This window comes from Lepidochelys kempii, chromosome 9, assembly GCF_965140265.1.
Source record: "Lepidochelys kempii isolate rLepKem1 chromosome 9, rLepKem1.hap2, whole genome shotgun sequence".
Taxonomy (NCBI): Eukaryota; Metazoa; Chordata; order Testudines; family Cheloniidae; genus Lepidochelys; species Lepidochelys kempii.
In genome coordinates, this window is record NC_133264.1 from 56,012,592 (window position 1) to 56,030,843 (window position 18,252).

General features: G+C 47.5%; 1 protein-coding gene across 1 annotated transcript in view; it reads right to left on the reverse strand.

The window, feature by feature from the left end:
- Positions 1–12,744, reverse strand: part of CROCC2 (ciliary rootlet coiled-coil, rootletin family member 2) — a 215,378-nt gene extending 202,634 nt beyond the window's left edge. Inside the window, exon 1 of the mRNA XM_073358695.1 lies at positions 12,426–12,744. Coding sequence (XP_073214796.1) covers positions 12,426–12,479 — 54 coding nt within the window. The 5' untranslated portion in view covers positions 12,480–12,744. The remainder of the gene's footprint in view (positions 1–12,425) is intronic.
- Between the last annotated feature and the right edge of the window lie 5,508 nt (positions 12,745–18,252).

Consider the following 18,252-nt stretch of genomic DNA (forward strand, 5'->3'; position numbering starts at 1 on the left):
CCTGACCTTAAAAACCTCTAAGGAAGGAGATTCTACCACCTCCCTAGATAACGCATTCCAGTGTTTCACCACCCTCTTAGTGAAAAAGTTTTTCCTAATATCCAATCTAAACCTCCCCCACTGCAACTTGAGACCATTACTCCTCGTTCTGTCATCTGCTACCATTGAGAACAGTCTAGAGCCATCCTCTTTGGAACCCCCTTTCAGGTAGTTGAAAGCAGCTATCAAATCCCCCCTCATTCTTCTCTTCTGCAGGCTAAACAATCCCAGCTCCCTCAGCCTCTCCTCATAACTCATGTGTTCCAGTCCCCTAATCATTTTTGTTGCCCTTCGCTGGACTCTCTCCAATTTATCCACATCCTTCTTGAAGTGTGGGGCCCAAAACTGGACACAGTACTCCAGATGAGGCCTCACCAATGTTGAATAGAGGGGAACGATCACGTCCCTCGATCTGCTCGCTATGCCCCTACTTATACATCCCAAAATGCCATTGGCCTTCTTGGCAACAAGGGCACACTGCTGACTCATATCCAGCTTCTCGTCCACTGTCACCCCTAGGTCCTTTTCCGCAGGACTGCTGCCTAGCCATTCGGTCCCTAGTCTGTAGCTGTGCATTGGGTTCTTCCGTCCTAAGTGCAGGACCCTGCACTTATCCTTATTGAACCTCATCAGATTTCTTTTGGCCCAATCCTCCAATTTGTCTAGGTCCTTCTGTATCCTATCCCTCCCCTCCAGCGTATCTACCACTCCTCCCAGTTTAGTATCATCCGCAAATTTGCTGAGAGTGCAATCCACACCATCCTCCAGATCATTTATGAAGATATTGAACAAAACTGGCCCCAGGACCGACCCTTGGGGTACTCCACTTGGTACCGGCTGCCAACTAGACATGGAGCCATTGATCACTACCCGTTGAGCCCGACAATCTAGCCAGCTTTCTACCCACCTTATAGTGCATTCATCCAGCCCATACTTCCTTAACTTGCTGACAAGAATACTGTGGTGAAACCACCACCAAGAGTGATCAGCTCCTATTGTCGAGCCTAAAGAAAACCCTTGAGTCATCATTTTACCCATAAACAAATCTAGTGTTCTCCCTTGAACCATTATTGTTTCTCTACAAAAACCCCTACCTATGCCCAAGTAGGTGTTCTGATGCATGGACCCAAACTCTGTATCAGCTCCACTGGGACTCCATCTCCTGACGGATCGTGCTGGGGGCTCTGCCTGTCTCCAGCACTCAGGACCCTGAGCTACCACCATCACCTGGGAACCCCGACCAGTTCAAGCCGCATTGAGTGGGTGAGATCTCTCTCTCTCTCTCCCCATTTTCTTTTCTATCTCAGGTATTAACCTTTAATAATGTAACTGTTATGTTGGTTTAGGGTCTCCTTGTGTAGTTATCACTATTATTCAATAAATAACTTATATGGTTAAGCTGGTTGCTTCTCTCTCTCTCTGAACTTTACCCTTTTGTGTTTTTAGCTTCCCCATATACTCTACAGCAACGCTTCTTTTACCTAAGCTAAAGATCCCTATAGCGCCCAAAATACTGTGGGGTTTGCTCATCAAGTGGGTTACTACCAGTTCAATTGTGATGGGAAAGTGGGGATAGGGATGTGCTAAACCTGTGGCATATAAGGGTTGCAGCTTGGAAGTGCTGCCTGGCCCAGGCTATTGAGCCCGGGGGCATGTAAGGGTGACAGCTTAAAAGTGCTACTTGACCCAGCCAGCTCAGACTTGCCTGCGCGCGCACACACACACACACAGAGCATGTTCATCTCGTTCTAGGGCTGGAGGAACCCAGCCCTGGGGAACCTAGGTCCTGCAGGATAACTCCATTGGGAGGGAACTTGCATAAGGGAGAAGTAGAGATCCATATGAAAATACACATGACACAAGCAGTACATTGATAGAATTACAGAACACGCCCCCCCACCTGAAGAGTAATCCTAATAAATGAGCATACCGCAAAGTAAAGGGCAAATCTGGTAACAAACTGGTAACACCCCGTCCCACTCTCTGCGCCTTCAGGGCAGCACAGTCCCAGGACTCTGTGGAATAAAGTTTGCCCAATGGCGTTTCTTGGTATGGCCATTTCTCTCGCTGATACTGAGCTTAGGCCACCAGACTTATCTCACTCAGACTGGTTGAACTGAGCCCTGATCCAAAGGGATCCCCAATTCTCCCTGTGACCCAGTCCTCCCACCCCATTCAGCAGCAACCTGTGACTGAGAAGTGCTCGAGAATTGCTACAAAATGAAAGGAAAAAACCCACAACGGGGAAAGGCCAGCTAGTCCTAGATTCCAAAGCCAGGAAGGACCATTGTGATAATCTAGTCTGACCTCTTGTACAACACAGGCCAGAGAACTGCCCCACAATAATTCCTAGATCAGATCTTTTAGAAAAACATCCAGTCTTGAATTAAAACTTGCCAGTGATGGACAATCCACCATGACCCTTGGTAAGTTGTTCAATGGCAAATTACTGTCACTGTTAAAAATGTACACCTTATTTCCAGTCTGAATTTGTCTAGCTTCAGCTTCCAGCCATTGGATCATTATATCTTTGTCTGCTAGACCGAAGGACCCATTATTACATATTTGTTCCCCATGTAGATACTTATAGGCTGTGATCACCCCTTAACAGTCTCTTTGTTAAGCTAAATAGATAGACTGCAGCTCAATCACTACAAGGCAGGTTTTCTAATCCTTCTGGTGGCTCTTCTCTGACCCCTCTCTAATTTATCAATGTCCTTCTTGACTTGTGGACTCCAGAACTGGACACAGTGTTCCAGCAGCAGTCACCCCATTGTCAAATATAGAGGTAAAATAATCTCTCTATTCTGGCTTGCAATTCTCCTGTTTATGCAGCCCAGGATTGCATTAGCCCATTTGGCCACAGCTTCGCACTGAGACTCATGGTCAGCTGACTATCCACACCCACAAATATAAATCTCTGCTAAAGCAGGGTATGAAACTAACAGTTGCACCCTCTAGAGGCTGAAATGGAATCAGGCCAAAGACCCCCAGAGTAGTTCAAGCGCTTTACTCATCTCTCATCACCAGCAGCTGCTTGTTCTAATAGCTAGGAACCCACACAACAGGAGGGTAACCAGACTGACTAAGGCCTCAGTTCTGGAAACACTTAAGCACATGCCTAACTTTTTACTCATGGAAATAGCCCCTAGGAGTCAAGGAGGCTGCTCAGATGAGGCACACTCTGCACATGCTTCAGTGTTTGCAGGATCAGGGCCTGACTGGCTGTTCGAGGGAAACAGTTAAACTGACTCTGCAATTTCTCTGCCAAAGGCACAGAGCAACCAAACTGGGATAAAGAGAGAGAAATATGGGGTTTTCCGCACTAATCTCCTACAGTTCTGGGGTCCCGAGGCATTGTCTGTAACAACAGCAGGTAAAAAATGTGCATAGAGCCGTGTGATTTTCAGGCTCATGGTGTCCCTTTAACAACAATCCCATTTCTCCTCCATCTACTCCTAGCTGCTCTGGGGTTTCTCCTTTAACACACACATGCCACATCTTAGCAGGGAAACTGCAAGACTCACAAAAGCTTGAGTCATTTATAACTTTCAGGCCACCTCTTAGCTCCAGAATTGATGCAAACACTTTGGCACTAGCTGGGTAATGGGTTCCAGCTGGAGGCTGCAGTACAGTGAATGGGAGGACCCAAGGAGACAGGGACTCCCATTGGTGCCAGTAATTTCAACACAGCTGGGGCAGCTGGAACAGGAGCAGCGCTGGGTGCAGTATCCGAATGGTGCTGGCTGGTCCTGACGCTGCCTTTTTCCTCCTGCTAGGGTGAATCACAGAAGGAGAGAGGGACAAAACTAGCAGATTGAGAAGTCCATCTTCTCTGCACAGCCAGGAAATGAGGCCCTGATGGTGGACATGTCCTGTGCAGAGCTGATGCTGCACTTCTTTCAGTCAACAGGGCCAAGGGCAAGTGAGGTCATCTGCAAACCATCATTGCCAGTGCGCTTAAAGCAGGCTGGAATACAGAGACCCTCACTTCCATGAAGGGGGCTTGCTGTGGTAGGGAAAAATATCAGTGTCCTAAACCAGGGTAGCAAATCATAGAATCATAGAATATCAGGGTTGGAAGGGACCTCAGGAGGTCATCTAGTCCAACCCCCTGCTCAAAGCACGACCAATCCCCAATTAAATCATCCCAGCCAGGGCTTTGTCAAGCCTGACCTTAAAAACTTCTAAGGAAGGAGATTCCACCACCTCCCTAGGTAACGCATTCCAGTGTTTCACCACCCTTCTAGTGAAAAAGTTTTTCCTAATATCCAACCTAAACCTCCCCCACTGCAACTTGAGACCATTACTCCTTGTCCTGTCCTCTTCTACCACTGAGAATAGTCTAGAACCATCCTCTCTGGAACCACCTCTCAGGTAGTTGAAAGCAGCTATCAAATCCCCCCTCATTCTTCTCTTCTGCAGACTAAACAATCCCAGCTCCCTCAGCCTCTCCTCATAAGTCATGTGTTCCAGACCCCTAATAATTTTTGTTGCCCTTCGCTGGACTCTCTCCAATTTATCCACATCCTTCTTGTAGTGTGGGGCCCAAAACTGGTCACAGTACTCCAGATGAGGCCTCACCAATGTCAAATAGAGGGGGACGATCACGTCCCTCGATCTGCTCGCTATGCCCCTACTTATACATCCCAAAATGCCATTGGCCTTCTTGGCAACAAGGGCACACTGCTGACTCATATCCAGCTTCTCGTCCACTGTCACCCCTAGGTCCTTTTCCGCAGAACTGCTGCCTAGCCATTCATTCCCTAGTCTGTAGCTGTGCATTGGGTTCTTCTGTCCTAAGTGCAGGACCCTGCACTTATCCTTATTGAACCTCATCAGATTGCTCGGCCCCATCCTGCCAGGAGCTGAGCACCTTCTAGGAGACTGATCTCACTGCCAGCTGAGGTTGCTCAGCACTTAGCAGCTTATAGAACTGGATCCTACTTCCTCTTCTAGGAGGTTGTAAAGGGTTAAGCATGACCACAAACTGCCTCAGCCTGCAGGGATGATACCTCCTCCTCTCAGGTTTCAGAGTAGCAGCCGTGTTAGTCTGTATTCGCAAAAAGAAAAGGAGGACTAGTGGCACCTTAGAGACTAACTAAGTCTCAAATAAATTGGTTAGTCTCTAAGGTGCCACAAGTACTCCTTTTCTTTTTGCTCCTCCTCTCAGCTATCCATGAGTTCTTTACCTCTAGGCTTGGCTACTGCAATGGGCTTAGCCTGGCTTCACCCACCAAAGCCCCCCAGAAAGTCGGCTTCAGGTACAATGCAGCCCTTCTCCTTTTGATTGAGGCAGGCAGCTTGATTGGCTCCATTGTTTTGGCCTGACCGAGCCTTCCAGGGAGACTCCCAAATGAAAGTCTAAGGGCTGGCCACCAGCTCCAAGGCTCTAAATGGCTGGGGCCCCTAAAAGACTGACTCTCCATCTCCTATGTGCTGTCCAACCTATGCTCATCCAGGATGCAGGATCTAAGCATCCAGGGGTCAAAGTGATGGGTTTCAGAGGCAGGGACTTCTCAGTAGTGAGCCCAGGAATTTACTCCCAGCAGGAATTTGTCTTAACTTGAACTTTGGCCACTTTTCGATAGAGATTCATCTCTTTACCCAGGCTTTCAAATTCCCAGCTTCAGCTGACAGGCCAAGTCACTCCCTTCTCTATGGGCCAGATTTACTCCAGGGGGGTGAACTGAGATCCGAGAATTGACTGCCTCAGAGTCCAAAGAGACCTAAATTCCCCCCCCACTGTTAAAAAGACCCATCTGCCTAAAACACAAAGATCCTCAGGAGATTCAGGAAAAAGACAATATAAAGATCAGGCTTTGAGGGAAATGTTACCCATGGTTTAGTCTTTTGCAGGACTCCTGCATGTTCCTTTGGTGATCCTAGTGAGTTTCAGAGCTCTAAAGAGGTCTTACAAGCAGCAAGCAGTGTGAGTCATAGAATCACAGAATATTAGGGTTGGAAGGGACCTCAGGAGCTCATCTAGTCCAACCCCCTGCTCAAAGCAGGGCCAATCCCCAACTAAATCATCCCAGCCAGGGCTTTGTCAAGCCTGACCTTAAAAACCTCCCTCGGTAACCCATTCCAGTGCTTCACCACCCTCATAGTGAAAAAGTTTTTCCTAATATCCAACCTAAACCTCCCTCACTGCAACTTGAGACCATTACTCCTTGTTCTGTCATCTGGTACCACTGAGAACAGCCTAGATCTATCCTTAGGAACCCCCTTTCAGGTAGTTGAAAGCAGCTATCAAATCCCCCCCCCCCCATTCTTCTCTTCTGCAGACTAAATAATCCCAGTTCCCTCAGCCTCTCCTCATAACTCATGTGTTCCAGTCCCCTAATCATTTTTGTTGCCCTCCGCTGGACTCTTTCCAATTTTTCCACATCCTTCTTGTAGTGTGGGGCCCAAAACTGGACACAGTACTCCAGATGAGGCCTCACCAATGCCGAATAGAGGGGAACGATCACATCCCTCAATCTGCTGGCAATGCCCCTACTTATACAGCCCAAAATGCCATTAGCCTTCTTGGCAACAAGGACACACTGTTCACTCATATCCATCTTCTCATCCACCATAACCCCTTGGTCCGTTTCTGCAGAACTGCTGCCTAGCCACTCAGTCCCTAGTTTGTAGCAGTACACAGGATTCTTCCGTCCTAAGTGCAGGGCTCTGCACTTATCCTTGTTGAATCTCATCAGATTTATTTTGGCCCAATCCTCTAATTTGTCTAGGTCCCTCTGTATCCTATCCCTACCCTCCAGCATATCTACCACTCCTCCCAGTTTAGTGTTGTCTACAAACTTGCTGAGGGTGCAGTCCACGCCATCCTCCAGATCATTAATGAAGATATTGAACAAAACCGGCCCCAAGACCAACCCTTGGGGCACTCTGCTTGATATCAGCGGCCAACTAGACATGGAGCCATTGATTACTACCCGTTGAGCCCAACAATCTAGCCAATTTTCTACTTATAGTGAATTCATCCAGCCCATACTTCTTTAACTTGCTGGCAAGAATACTGTGGGAGACCATGTCAAAAGCTTTGCTAAAGTCAAGGAATAATACATCCACTGCTTTCTCCTCATCCACGGAGCCAGTTATCTCATCATAGAAGACAATTAGGTTAGTCAGGCATGACTTGCCCTTGGTGAATCCATGCTGACTATACCTGATCACTTTCCTCTCCTTGAAGTTCTTCAGAATTGATTCCTTGAGGACCTGCTCCATGTTTTTTCCAGGGACTGAAGTGAGGCTGACTGGCCTGCAGTTCCCCAGATCCTCCTTCTTCCCTTTTTTAAAGGTATGCAAAACATTAGCCTTTTTCCAGTCTTCCGGGACCTCCCCCAATCACCGTGAGTTTTCAAAGATAATGGTCAATGGCTCTGCAATCACATCTGCCAACTCCTTTAGCACCCTTGGATACAAAGTGGGGCATTGCTGTGCTATTGACAACCGGTGACAGAATCAAACCACTGATAACCATGTGAAAACAACAGGGTGACAGAGCTGACACTGAGTAGGGGACAGAGCAATCCATTGGAATGAGATGAAACTGCCTAAGGACAGGTTTCAGAGTAACAGCCGTGTTAGTCTGTATTCGCAAAAAGAAAAGGAGTACTTGTGGCACCTTAGAGACTAACCAATTTATTTGAGCATGAGCTTTCGTGAGCTACAGCTCACTTCATCAGATGCATATCGTGGAAACTGCAGCAGACTTTATATATACACAGAGAATATGAAACAAAACCTCCTCCCACCCCACTGTCCTGCTGGTAATAGCTTATCTAAAGTGATCATTAGGTGGGCCATTTCCAGCACAAATCCAGGTTCTCACCCTCCACCCCCCCACACAAATTCACTCTCCTGCTGGTGATAGCCCATCCAAAGTGACAACTCTTTACACAATGTGCATGACAATCAAGTTGGGCTATTTCCTGCACAAATCCAGGTTTTCTCACATCCCCCCCACCCCCATACACACACAAACTCACTCTCCTGCTGGTAATAGCTCATCCAAACTGACCACTCTTCAAGTTTAAATCCAAGTTAAACCAGAACATCTGGGGGGGGGGGTTAGGAAAAAACAAGAGGAAACAGAGGAAACTTCAATCCATCGGTGATCTTCCTGATAACACCATCCTGGCCACTATGGATGTAGAAGCCCTCTACACCAACATTCCACACAAAGATGGACTACAAGCCGTCAAGAACACTATCCCCGATAATGTCACGGCTAACCTGGTGGCTGAACTTTGTGACTTTGTCCTTACCCATAACTATTTCACATTTGGGGACAATGTATACCTTCAGATCAGCGGCACTGCTATGGGTACCCGCATGGCCCCACAGTATGCCAACATTTTTATGGCTGATTTAGAACAACGCTTCCTCAGCTCTCGTCCCCTAAAGCCCCTACTCTACTTGCGCTATATTGATGACATCTTCATCATCTGGACCCATGGAAAAGAAGCCCTTGAGGAATTCCACCATGATTTCAACAATTTCCATCCCACCACCAACCTCAGCCTGGTCCAGTCCACACAAGAGATCCACTTCCTGGACACTACAGTGCTAATAAACAATGGTCACATAAACACCACCCTATACCAGAAACCTACTGACCGCTATTCCTACCTGCATGCCTCCAGCTTTCACCCTGACCACACGATCCATCGTCTACAGCCAAGCTCTGCGATACAACCGCATTTGCTCCAACCCCTCAGACAGAGACAAACACCTACAAGATCTCTGTCAAGCTTTCTTACAACTACAATACCCACCTGCAGAAGTAAAGAAACAGATTGATAGAGCCAGAAGAGTTCCCAGAAGTTACCTACTACAGGACAGGCCTAACAAAGAAAATAACAGAACGCCACTAGCCGTCACCTTCAGCCCCCAACTAAAACCCCTCCAACACATTATTAAGGATCTACAACCTATCCTAAAGGATGACCCAACACTCTCACAAATCTTGGGAGACAGGCCAGTCCTTGCCTACAGACAGCCCCGCAACCTGAAGCAAATACTCACCAACAACCACATACCACACAACAGAACCACTAACCCAGGAACTTATCCTTGCAACAAAGCCCGTTGCCAATTGTGCCCACATATCTATTCAGGGGACACCATCACAGGGCCTAATAACATCAGCCACACTATCAGAGGCTCGTTCACCTGCACATCCACCAATGTGATATATGCCATCATGTGCCAGCAATGCCCCTCTGCCATGTACATTGGTCAAACTGGACAGTCTCTACGTAAAAGAATAAATGGACACAAATCAGATGTCAAGAATTATAACATTCATAAACCAGTCGGAGAACACTTCAATCTCTCTGGTCATGCAATCACAGACATGAAGGTCACTATCTTAAAACAAAAAAAACTTCAAATCCAGACTCCAGCGAGAAACTGCTGAATTGGAATTCATTTGCAAATTGGATACTATTAATTTAGGCTTAAATAGAGACTTGGAGTGGCTAAGTCATTATGCAAGGTAGCCTGTTTCCTCTTGTTTTTTCCTAACACCCCCCCCCCCCAGATGTTCTGCTTTAACTTGGATTTAAACTTGAAGAGTGGTCAGTTTGGATGAGCTATTACCAGCAGGAGAGTGAGTTTGTGTGGGGGGGTGGAGGGTGAGAAAACCTGGATTTGTGCTGGAAATGGCCCACCTAATGATCACTTTAGATAAGCTATTACCAGCAGGACAGTGGGGTGGGAGGAGGTTTTGTTTCATATTCTCTGTGTATATATAAAGTCTGCTGCAGTTTCCACAATATGCATCTGATGAAGTGAGCTGTAGCTCACGAAAGCTCATGCTCAAATAAATTGGTTAGTCTCTAAGGTGCCACAAGTACTCCTTTTCTTTTTGCCTAAGGACAGTGACACTTGTGTCAAGGGAGTGTTACATTCTTAGGGGGCAGCACAACCTTAATCCTGAAAATCTATCTGCTAATATGAACCCCTTGCTAGCATGGGTTCCCACGGACTTCAGCGGGACTCTAGGCAGGCACAACAGCCTGAGTCAGCACACGTATTAGCAGCCAGGGCCACAGCCAGCAACACAAGAACAAGATTCTTCTTCATCTCTTGGTGCAGATATTGGGGCTTCTATTTCAAAGCCTCTTAGATTGGTTCTAGGCTTTCAAAGACATTGCAGCTTGTCTCTTAAAATGCAGGTTCAGGCTGGCAGTGCCGGTGGTCATAAAAGCCTCACACAATTGTTTCATTTTTAACCATATTTATTCAGTTTTAAATCAGCTGCTGGGAACAACCTGGCCCTGGATTGATCTGCAAAATTTTGTGATGCATCCCAGTGATCAGCTCTCCCTGGCAGGAACAGATTAGCAGCATCCAGCCAAGAGTGTGAGCCCCAAGACAAGAGGAGAAATCAGCCCAACGGTCCCTTCAGAATTTTAGCCCCTCCAGCACATCACTGCCCTGCCCACCCTTAGAGCCTAAACCTCAGCGGGTGCTCCCAGCTCCTCTTGAATCCTGTTGCCTCCCGAGCATCTTTTCTTTTCCTCCTCCTGAGATCTTGCTGCTCTCTAGTGGCCCTTGGATGTGATGACAGCTCTAAAAAACACCCACCTCCCCAGTTCTGCAGCTTTCAGTTATTTCGACATAAATCTTGGTGTCCATTATACTGACATTTTATTTTGTATGCTTTGTCTACACTGGAACCTGAACAACAAAACTTTTGTCCTTCAGAAGTGTGAAAAAATACCTCCCTTTGAATGTCAAAAGTTTTGCTGATGAAAAGTGTGAGTATGATTAGCGCTTTGTCAATGGGAGCGCTCTCCTGCGGACAAAGCTACTGCTGCTCATTCGGGGGTAGAAGTTTTTTGTTGGCGGGACAGCTCTCTCCCGCCGACAAACAGCAGCTACACTGCACCCCTTTTAGTGGCACAGCTTTAGCGGCACAACTGTGTCACTAAAAGGTGTGTAGTGTAGACATAGCCGCACTCTGCATGCTATAATCTAAACATTTAGGCAGAAAGCATTCAAAGAGCTCACAAGGGCATGTAAGCGAAGTCTCAGTGCAGCACCAGAGACATGCATGGATTATCAGATAAGCATCTGCATTTATTTAGCTTACACCACAGACAGAAGATCAACTCAGAATAAAATTTCACAACCATAAAGGGGTCTCTGCCTCATGTAGGTGAGCAATGCCATTGTCCATTTTGGCACCCGGGCTGCTAAGCACTACCATCCCAGCATCTGCTGTCAAGCCAAACGCACTTGATGTAACACCAGGCCCTGTATTTGCAGCCAAAACCATTTAACATGACCCACAACCCACCTGAGCAAATCAGAACTTGAACATGTGCAGGTCAATGTAGGTGGTACTAGTAACAGCAGCATCTATACAACAGACAACACTAAACATGACAAGGGGTCTGACCTGTAGGTCTACTGGCCACAGCTGGAGGGTTGCAGGGGAAGACAGTCCTGAGCTCTTAGCTGTCTGAGGAGCTGCTGTGGCTTAGACTCTTCTCCCTACCTATGCCCATGCAGGCAAATTTTGCCAAATGACTGTTGGGAGTGCCCATCTGCCAATCTACAGCAAGTGGGAGGAGGGATATTTCAGATCAGACTGAGCGACACTCACTGAAACTCACAGGAAATCCTCCTTTGTAAGGGGAACAAGCTTTTAAAATGGCCTCAAAATGAGCACAAAATGAGGTTCACCCTCTAGGTAAGTGAGAATTGGTAGGTCTCCATCTCTTCAGCTGGGGAAAGTCAAACCTTCTCTTGGCTCCCATTCCTGCTGAGGGCCCCAGGGGCCCACACAAGGCCTCATGTGGCACCTTAAACCAAAGTTAGGTGGAAGGGATGCCCAAATCATGCAGTAGAGCCACAGCATTATGTTGTTCCACCCCTCCCCCCCCCAGCCCTCTCACCACCAATACTCCCCACTCCAGTCCAGCACAGGGTTCTTGTTATTGACATTAAATTCATTTTATTTTCTGCTGTCCTAAATTGATAAATGTTTGCTGTGCTACTCCGAGAGTGTCCTCACAGCCTGTCTCTTTTGGCAAAGGAGTGCTATGCTTTCAATCACAGCTCAGCTGAGAGCAACAGCTGGGAGGTGGGGAGGGAGGAGAATTAATTTAACTTTTCACCCCACTCCTAATCTTTGCAGCACTTTGGGATATGAGGTTGATTTAACTCTCCTCCCCAGCCCAGTCTTTGCAGTTGGGGAGAGAAGAGGGGGAGGGAATAAGATAGATTTAACTCTTTTGCCCCCTGCCTAGCTCTGATCTTGGGGGAGGGGGTGGAATGGTCTTGCTTTAACCCTTTCCTCCCCACACTGGTCTCTGCAATGGGGGTGGGGGGTGAGAGTAGAGGTCGGGGAGCCACATACTGACCTGGATCGCAGCCTCCAGCCTCAGTCCTGGCTTCTTGTCAGCCCACTCACTCATCGCTCAAAGCCGGAGTCTAACTCAAACGCATGCTGGGCTTTCTAACCTCTGTACAGCAACTCCTAATGCAACACAGAGGGCATGGCTAGCAGTTGCCGGTGGTAGTGGGGTCTCAGGCCCGGTGGATACAGGATGTCACAGGTCTGGGGTCCTAGGGGCCACAAGCCTGAGAATAGTGGGATGGAGGGTGTCACAGGCTCGGAGGGTGGGGATCGCGGCGGGGGGTTCAAGGCCCGGTGCCCCCGCTGGTCGCTGATCGGGATTCGCGGCTCTGTCTCCCTGGAGCTGAGCAAAAGCTGCAGGCTCCGGCAGTGGTTGCTGTGGAAACCGGGACGCCAAGGGACCGGAGTTGCCATGGAAATAGAACGCTGGCCTGGGGTTGCCGTAGGGACCAAAGGACGCGGCGCTGCGCGTGCTGTCTCCTGGAGACTCTGGAACGCACGGGCAAACCGGTGGCGGGGGAAAGGAAATAGAGGATTGCCCGGCCGGCTCTGAGAGCAAAGCAGGCCTGGCTGGAGTTGCCTCCTGCTGCTGGGATCCCCCATGCCGGATTCCCCAACCCTGGTCAACACTGATCGCCACTGGTTATTATGCACCAGGCTGCACTGATAGGAATCATTCTCATTAATATTCAGTAACTAACACTCACTATTAATTACCATTCCCAAATATCATAGAATATCAGGGTTGGAAGGGACCTCAGGAGGTCATCTAGTCCAACCCCCAGCTCAAAGCAGGACGGATACCCAATTAAATCATCCCAGCCAGGGCTTTGTAAAGCCTGACCTTAAAAACTTCTAAGGAAGGAGATTTCACCACCTCCCTAGGTAATGCATTCCAGTGTTTCACCGCCCTCCTTGTGAAAAAGTTTTTCCTAATATCCAACCTAAATCTCCCCCACTGCAACTTGAGACCATTACTCCTTGTTCTGTCATCCGCTACCACTGAGAATAGTCTAGATCCATCCTCTTTGGAACCCCCTTTCAGGTAGTTGAAAGCAGCTATCAAATCCCCCCTCATTCTTCTCTTCCACAAGACTAAACAATCCCAGTTCCCTCAGCCTCTCCTCGTAAGTCATGTGTTCCAGTCCCCTAATCATTTTTGTTGCCCTCCGCTGGACTCTCTCCAATTTTTCCACATCCTTCTTGTAGAGTGGGGCCCAAAACTGGACACAGTACTCCAGATGAGGCCTCACCAATGCCGAATAGAGGGGAACGATCAGGTCCCTCAATCTGCTGGCAATGCCCCTACTTATACAGCCCAAAATGCCATTGGCCTTCTTGGCAACAAGGGCACACTCTTGACTCATACCCAGCTTCTCGTCCACTATAACCCCTAGGTCCTTTTCTGCAGAACTGCTGCCTAGCCATTCGGTCCCTAGTCCGTAGCGGTGCATTGGATTCTTCCATCCTAAGTGCAGGACTCTGCACTTGTCCTTGTTGAACCTCATCAGATTTCTTTTGGCCCAATCCTCCAATTTGTCTAGGTCCCTCTGTATCTTATCCCTACCCTCCAGGGTGTCTACCACTCCTCTTAGTTTAGTGTCATCTGCAAACTTGCTGAGGGTGCAATCCATACCATCCTCCAGATCATTAATGAAGATATTGAACAAAACCGGCCCCAGGACCAACCCTTGGGGCACTCCACTTGATACTGGCTGCCAACTAGACATGGAGCCATTGATCACTACCCGTTGAGCCCGACAATCTAGCCAATTTTCTACTTATAGTGCATTCATCCAGCCCATACTTCTTTAACTTGCTGGCAAGAATACTGTGGGAGACCATGTCAAAAGCTTTGCTAAAGTCAAGGAACAACACGTCTACCATTTTCCCTTCATCCACAGAACCAGTTATCTCGTCATAGAAGGCAATTAGATTAGTCTAATTATTTGGGGAAGGATAGCTCAATGGTTTGAGCATTGGCCTGCTAAACCCAGGGTTGTGAGTTCAATCCTTGAGGAGGCCATTTCGGGATCTGGGGCAAAAATTGGGGATTGGTCCTGCTTTGAGCAGGGGGTTGGATTATATGACCTCCTGAGGTCCCTTCCAACCCTGATAGTCTATGATTCTAGTCAGGCATGACTTGCCCTTGGTGAATCCGTGCTGACTGTTCCTGATCACTTTCCTCTCCTCTAAGTGCTTCAGAATTGATTCCTTGAGGACCTGCTCCATGATTTTTCCAGGGACTGAGGTGAGGCTGACTGGCCTGTAGTTCCCAGGATCCTCTTTCTTCCCTTTTTTAAAGATGGGCACTACATTAGCCTTTTTCCAGTCATCTGGGACTTCCCCGGATCGCCATGAGTTTTCAAAGATAATGGCCAATGGCTCTGCAATCACATCCGCCAACTCCTTTAGCACTCTCGGATGCAACGCATCCGGCCCCATGAACTTGTGCACATCCAGCTTTTCTAAATAGTCCCGAACCACTTCTTTCTCCACAGAGGCCTGGTCACCTCCTCCCCATGCTGTGCTGCCCAGTGCAGCAGTCTGGGAGCTGACCTTGTTCGTGAAGACAGAGGCAAAAAAAGCATTGAGTACATTAGCTTTTTCCACATCCTCTGTCACTAGGTTGCCTCCCTCATTCAGTACGGGGCCTCATTCAACTTTCTTCTTGTTGCCAACATACCTGAAGAAACCCTTCTTGTTACTCTTAACATCTCTTGCTAGCTGCAACTCCAGGTGTGATTCGGCCTTCCTGATTTCACTCCTGCATGCCCGAGCAGTATTTTTATACTCATCCCTGGTTATTTGTCCAATCTTCCACTTCTTATAAGCTTCTTTTTTGTGTTCAAGATCAGCAAAGATTTCAGTGTTAAGCCAAGGTGGTCACCTGCCATATTTACTATTCTTTCTACACATCAGTATGGTTTGCCCCTGTAACTTCAATAAGGATTCTTTAAAATAGAGCCAGCTCTCCTGGACTCCTTTCCCCCTCATGTTATTCTCCCAGGGGATCTTGCCCATCAATTCCCTGAGGGAGTCAAAGTCTCCTTTTCTGAAGTCCAGGGTCCGTATTCTGCTGCTTTCCTTTCCTCCTTGTGTCAGGATCCTGAACTCCACCATCTCATGGTCACTGCTCCCCAGGTTCCCATCCACTTTTGCTTCCCCTACTAATTCTTCCTGGTTTGTGAGCAGCAGGTCAAGAAGAGCTCTGCCCCTAGTTGGTTCCTCCAGCACTTGCACCAGGAAATTGTCCCCTACATTTTCCAAAAACTTCCTGGATTGTCTGTGTACCGCTGTATTGCTCTCCCAGCAGATATCAGGGTGATTGAAGTCTCCCATGAGAACCAGGGTGTGCAATCTAGTAACTTCTGTGAGTTGCTGGAAGAAAGCCTCGTCCACCTCATCCCCCTGGTCTGGTGGTCTCTAGCAGACTCCCACCACGACATCACCCTTGGTGCTCACACTTCTATACTTAATCCAGAGTCTGATCATTACTGATCATTTTTAACTAGCACACAGGTGTATTGAGTATATTTGATCATCCATTACTCTTGATATTCATTACTATCTATACAGCTTCTTTAATATTTATTAACATCCAGAGAGAGGAAGGGGGATTATTACTAATAGGTCAGCTGTAAAAGACGTGTTCTTGGGGGGAGCAGCGACTAAGCCATCCTAAACAGCACAGGGCAGAGGGAAAGCACATTTCAGTTTAACATAATAACTCTCACCCAGACCTAGGGATCTATCTGCTGTCTCCTCCTGTCCAGATGCCACCCTTCAGCCTCAGATGTATTCCAAGCCATGGTTATCACCACCATGATCAACAGGGTGCACCTGCAAATCATCCACTAATAGCACACCAACCAGCCTCCTCCCCTAGGACTGAGACCATATAATCACCCTTATGCCATGGCTCCAAAAATGCCTTACGTGGGGGAAGGAGATCCCAATCTGCTCTATCCACCCTTCCAGTTTAGGGTGGACACCATATTGTATGCACCTGCTTTCCCCTCACAATGTGGGTCAGAGAAGCCACCCTGTATGGCTATGTCTACTGTGCAATTAAAATCAGTGCCAGCTGATGGGAGCTTCCTGGGCTCGGGCTGCAGAGCTGTTTAGTTGCAGTGTAGACACTCAGGCTCGGGTAGAAGCCAAGGCTTTAGGACCCTGCAGGGTGGGTGAGTCCCATAGCTTGGGCTGCAGCAGAAACCCAAACCTCTACACAGCAATTAAACAGCCCTTAGCCCAAGCCCCACAAGGCCAAACTGGCCCTGACCAGCTCTGGGTGTCTAATTACCATGTAGAAATACCTAAATATAGGCCAGAGATGCTCCTTTATCACATTCACTCTCCACATATCTGTCAGAAATCCAAGAGGATCCCTATACACCTGAGTAGGTGGAATCATAACTTCTGTTCCTCTGCGAGTGAGAGAGGAACTGGCTTGGATCAAGCATAGGCCCTGCTTGGTAGCCTTGCTTCTCAGCAGCACACAAGTGCCAGCTGCTATGTGCGTCTCTCCTTCAGTTGGCTCTTTGACCAGGCAGCACATTTCCAGCTCATCTGCTCATTCAGCCTTTATTGTACCTGCTGTACAATACTTCAGTGAGTCTGGGTGCACAATAAAGGTGAGATAATCATGATATCTGGGATGTCTCTGCTGTGGAGGATTTCATTCCTCCTAGCAGTGCTGTACTTAGGCATACGCAGCTGCATGGGCAGGACTAGCTCGAACTTTTTTGCCGCCCCAAGCAAAAAAAAAGAAAAAAAACCGCCACAAGGCCTGCCTTAGCCAAAAAAAAGGAGGTTGGAGAATCGCGGAAACACCACCCCAACAGGGGCCACCCCAGGCACGTGATTCCTTAGCTGGTGCCTGGAGCCGGCCCTGCGCATGGGGTACCACTGGGTCTTAGTGTCCACAGCCTCCGCTCTTCCTATCCCTGTTCTGATCCTTCCTGCAGGCTCCCACCAAAGCTGGCTGCTGCAGCCTGGTGAATCTTCCTCTGGAGGGGATCTAGCAGTTACAAGTGAAAAAGCTTCCAGCCTGCCAGACCTATTAGCATAACACTGAAACTGTTAAAGAGCCATTCAAGTGGTAATGAATCCATTTAACAGGCATTTGCCAAACCCCAGGTATATACTATCAGGTTTTGAATTTACTGACAAAAACAGTTGTACATTACTGTAATATTTACTCAGAACATGTTATTCTACAGGACCTTAGTTTAAAATTTGCTTTAAAAATATTTTGTTAGTGAGTTTGTGAAGATTATAAAATCACATCTCTAAAAAAATCCTTGCATAGATTTTTAGATGCACAATCATCTTTAGCCTTAAATGCTTGGATCTTCAGACATATAGTTTTTTAAATAAATCCTTCAAAAGACCACCCTTATCTAAAATACACATTTTAATTACTTATAGTAAAAAAAACTTGCTTCCAAAGTCTTCCTGTCCTTTCTGTCCATCCCTTTCTCCCTTCACACACACAACCCTCCACCCTTGAAGAGAGCATTTAAAGGGACAACACCCTTTTCCTTCCAGATAGCTGGACAGAGAGTTTCCATTTCTTTACTTCTGACTATCTGATAAATTAGTTTTAAGAGAACCCTCCAGCAAAATCAACACCTTAGTAAGATATAAAATCCTTTGTTAGGCCTAAAATCTTTGGAAACATATTTTTTAAAGGTTTCAGAGTAACAGCCGTGTTAGTTTGTATTCGCAAAAAAAAGAGGAGTACTTGTGGCACCTTAGAGACTAACCAATTTATTTGAGCATAAGCTTTCGTGAGCTACAGCTCACTTTGTAGCTCACGAAAGCTC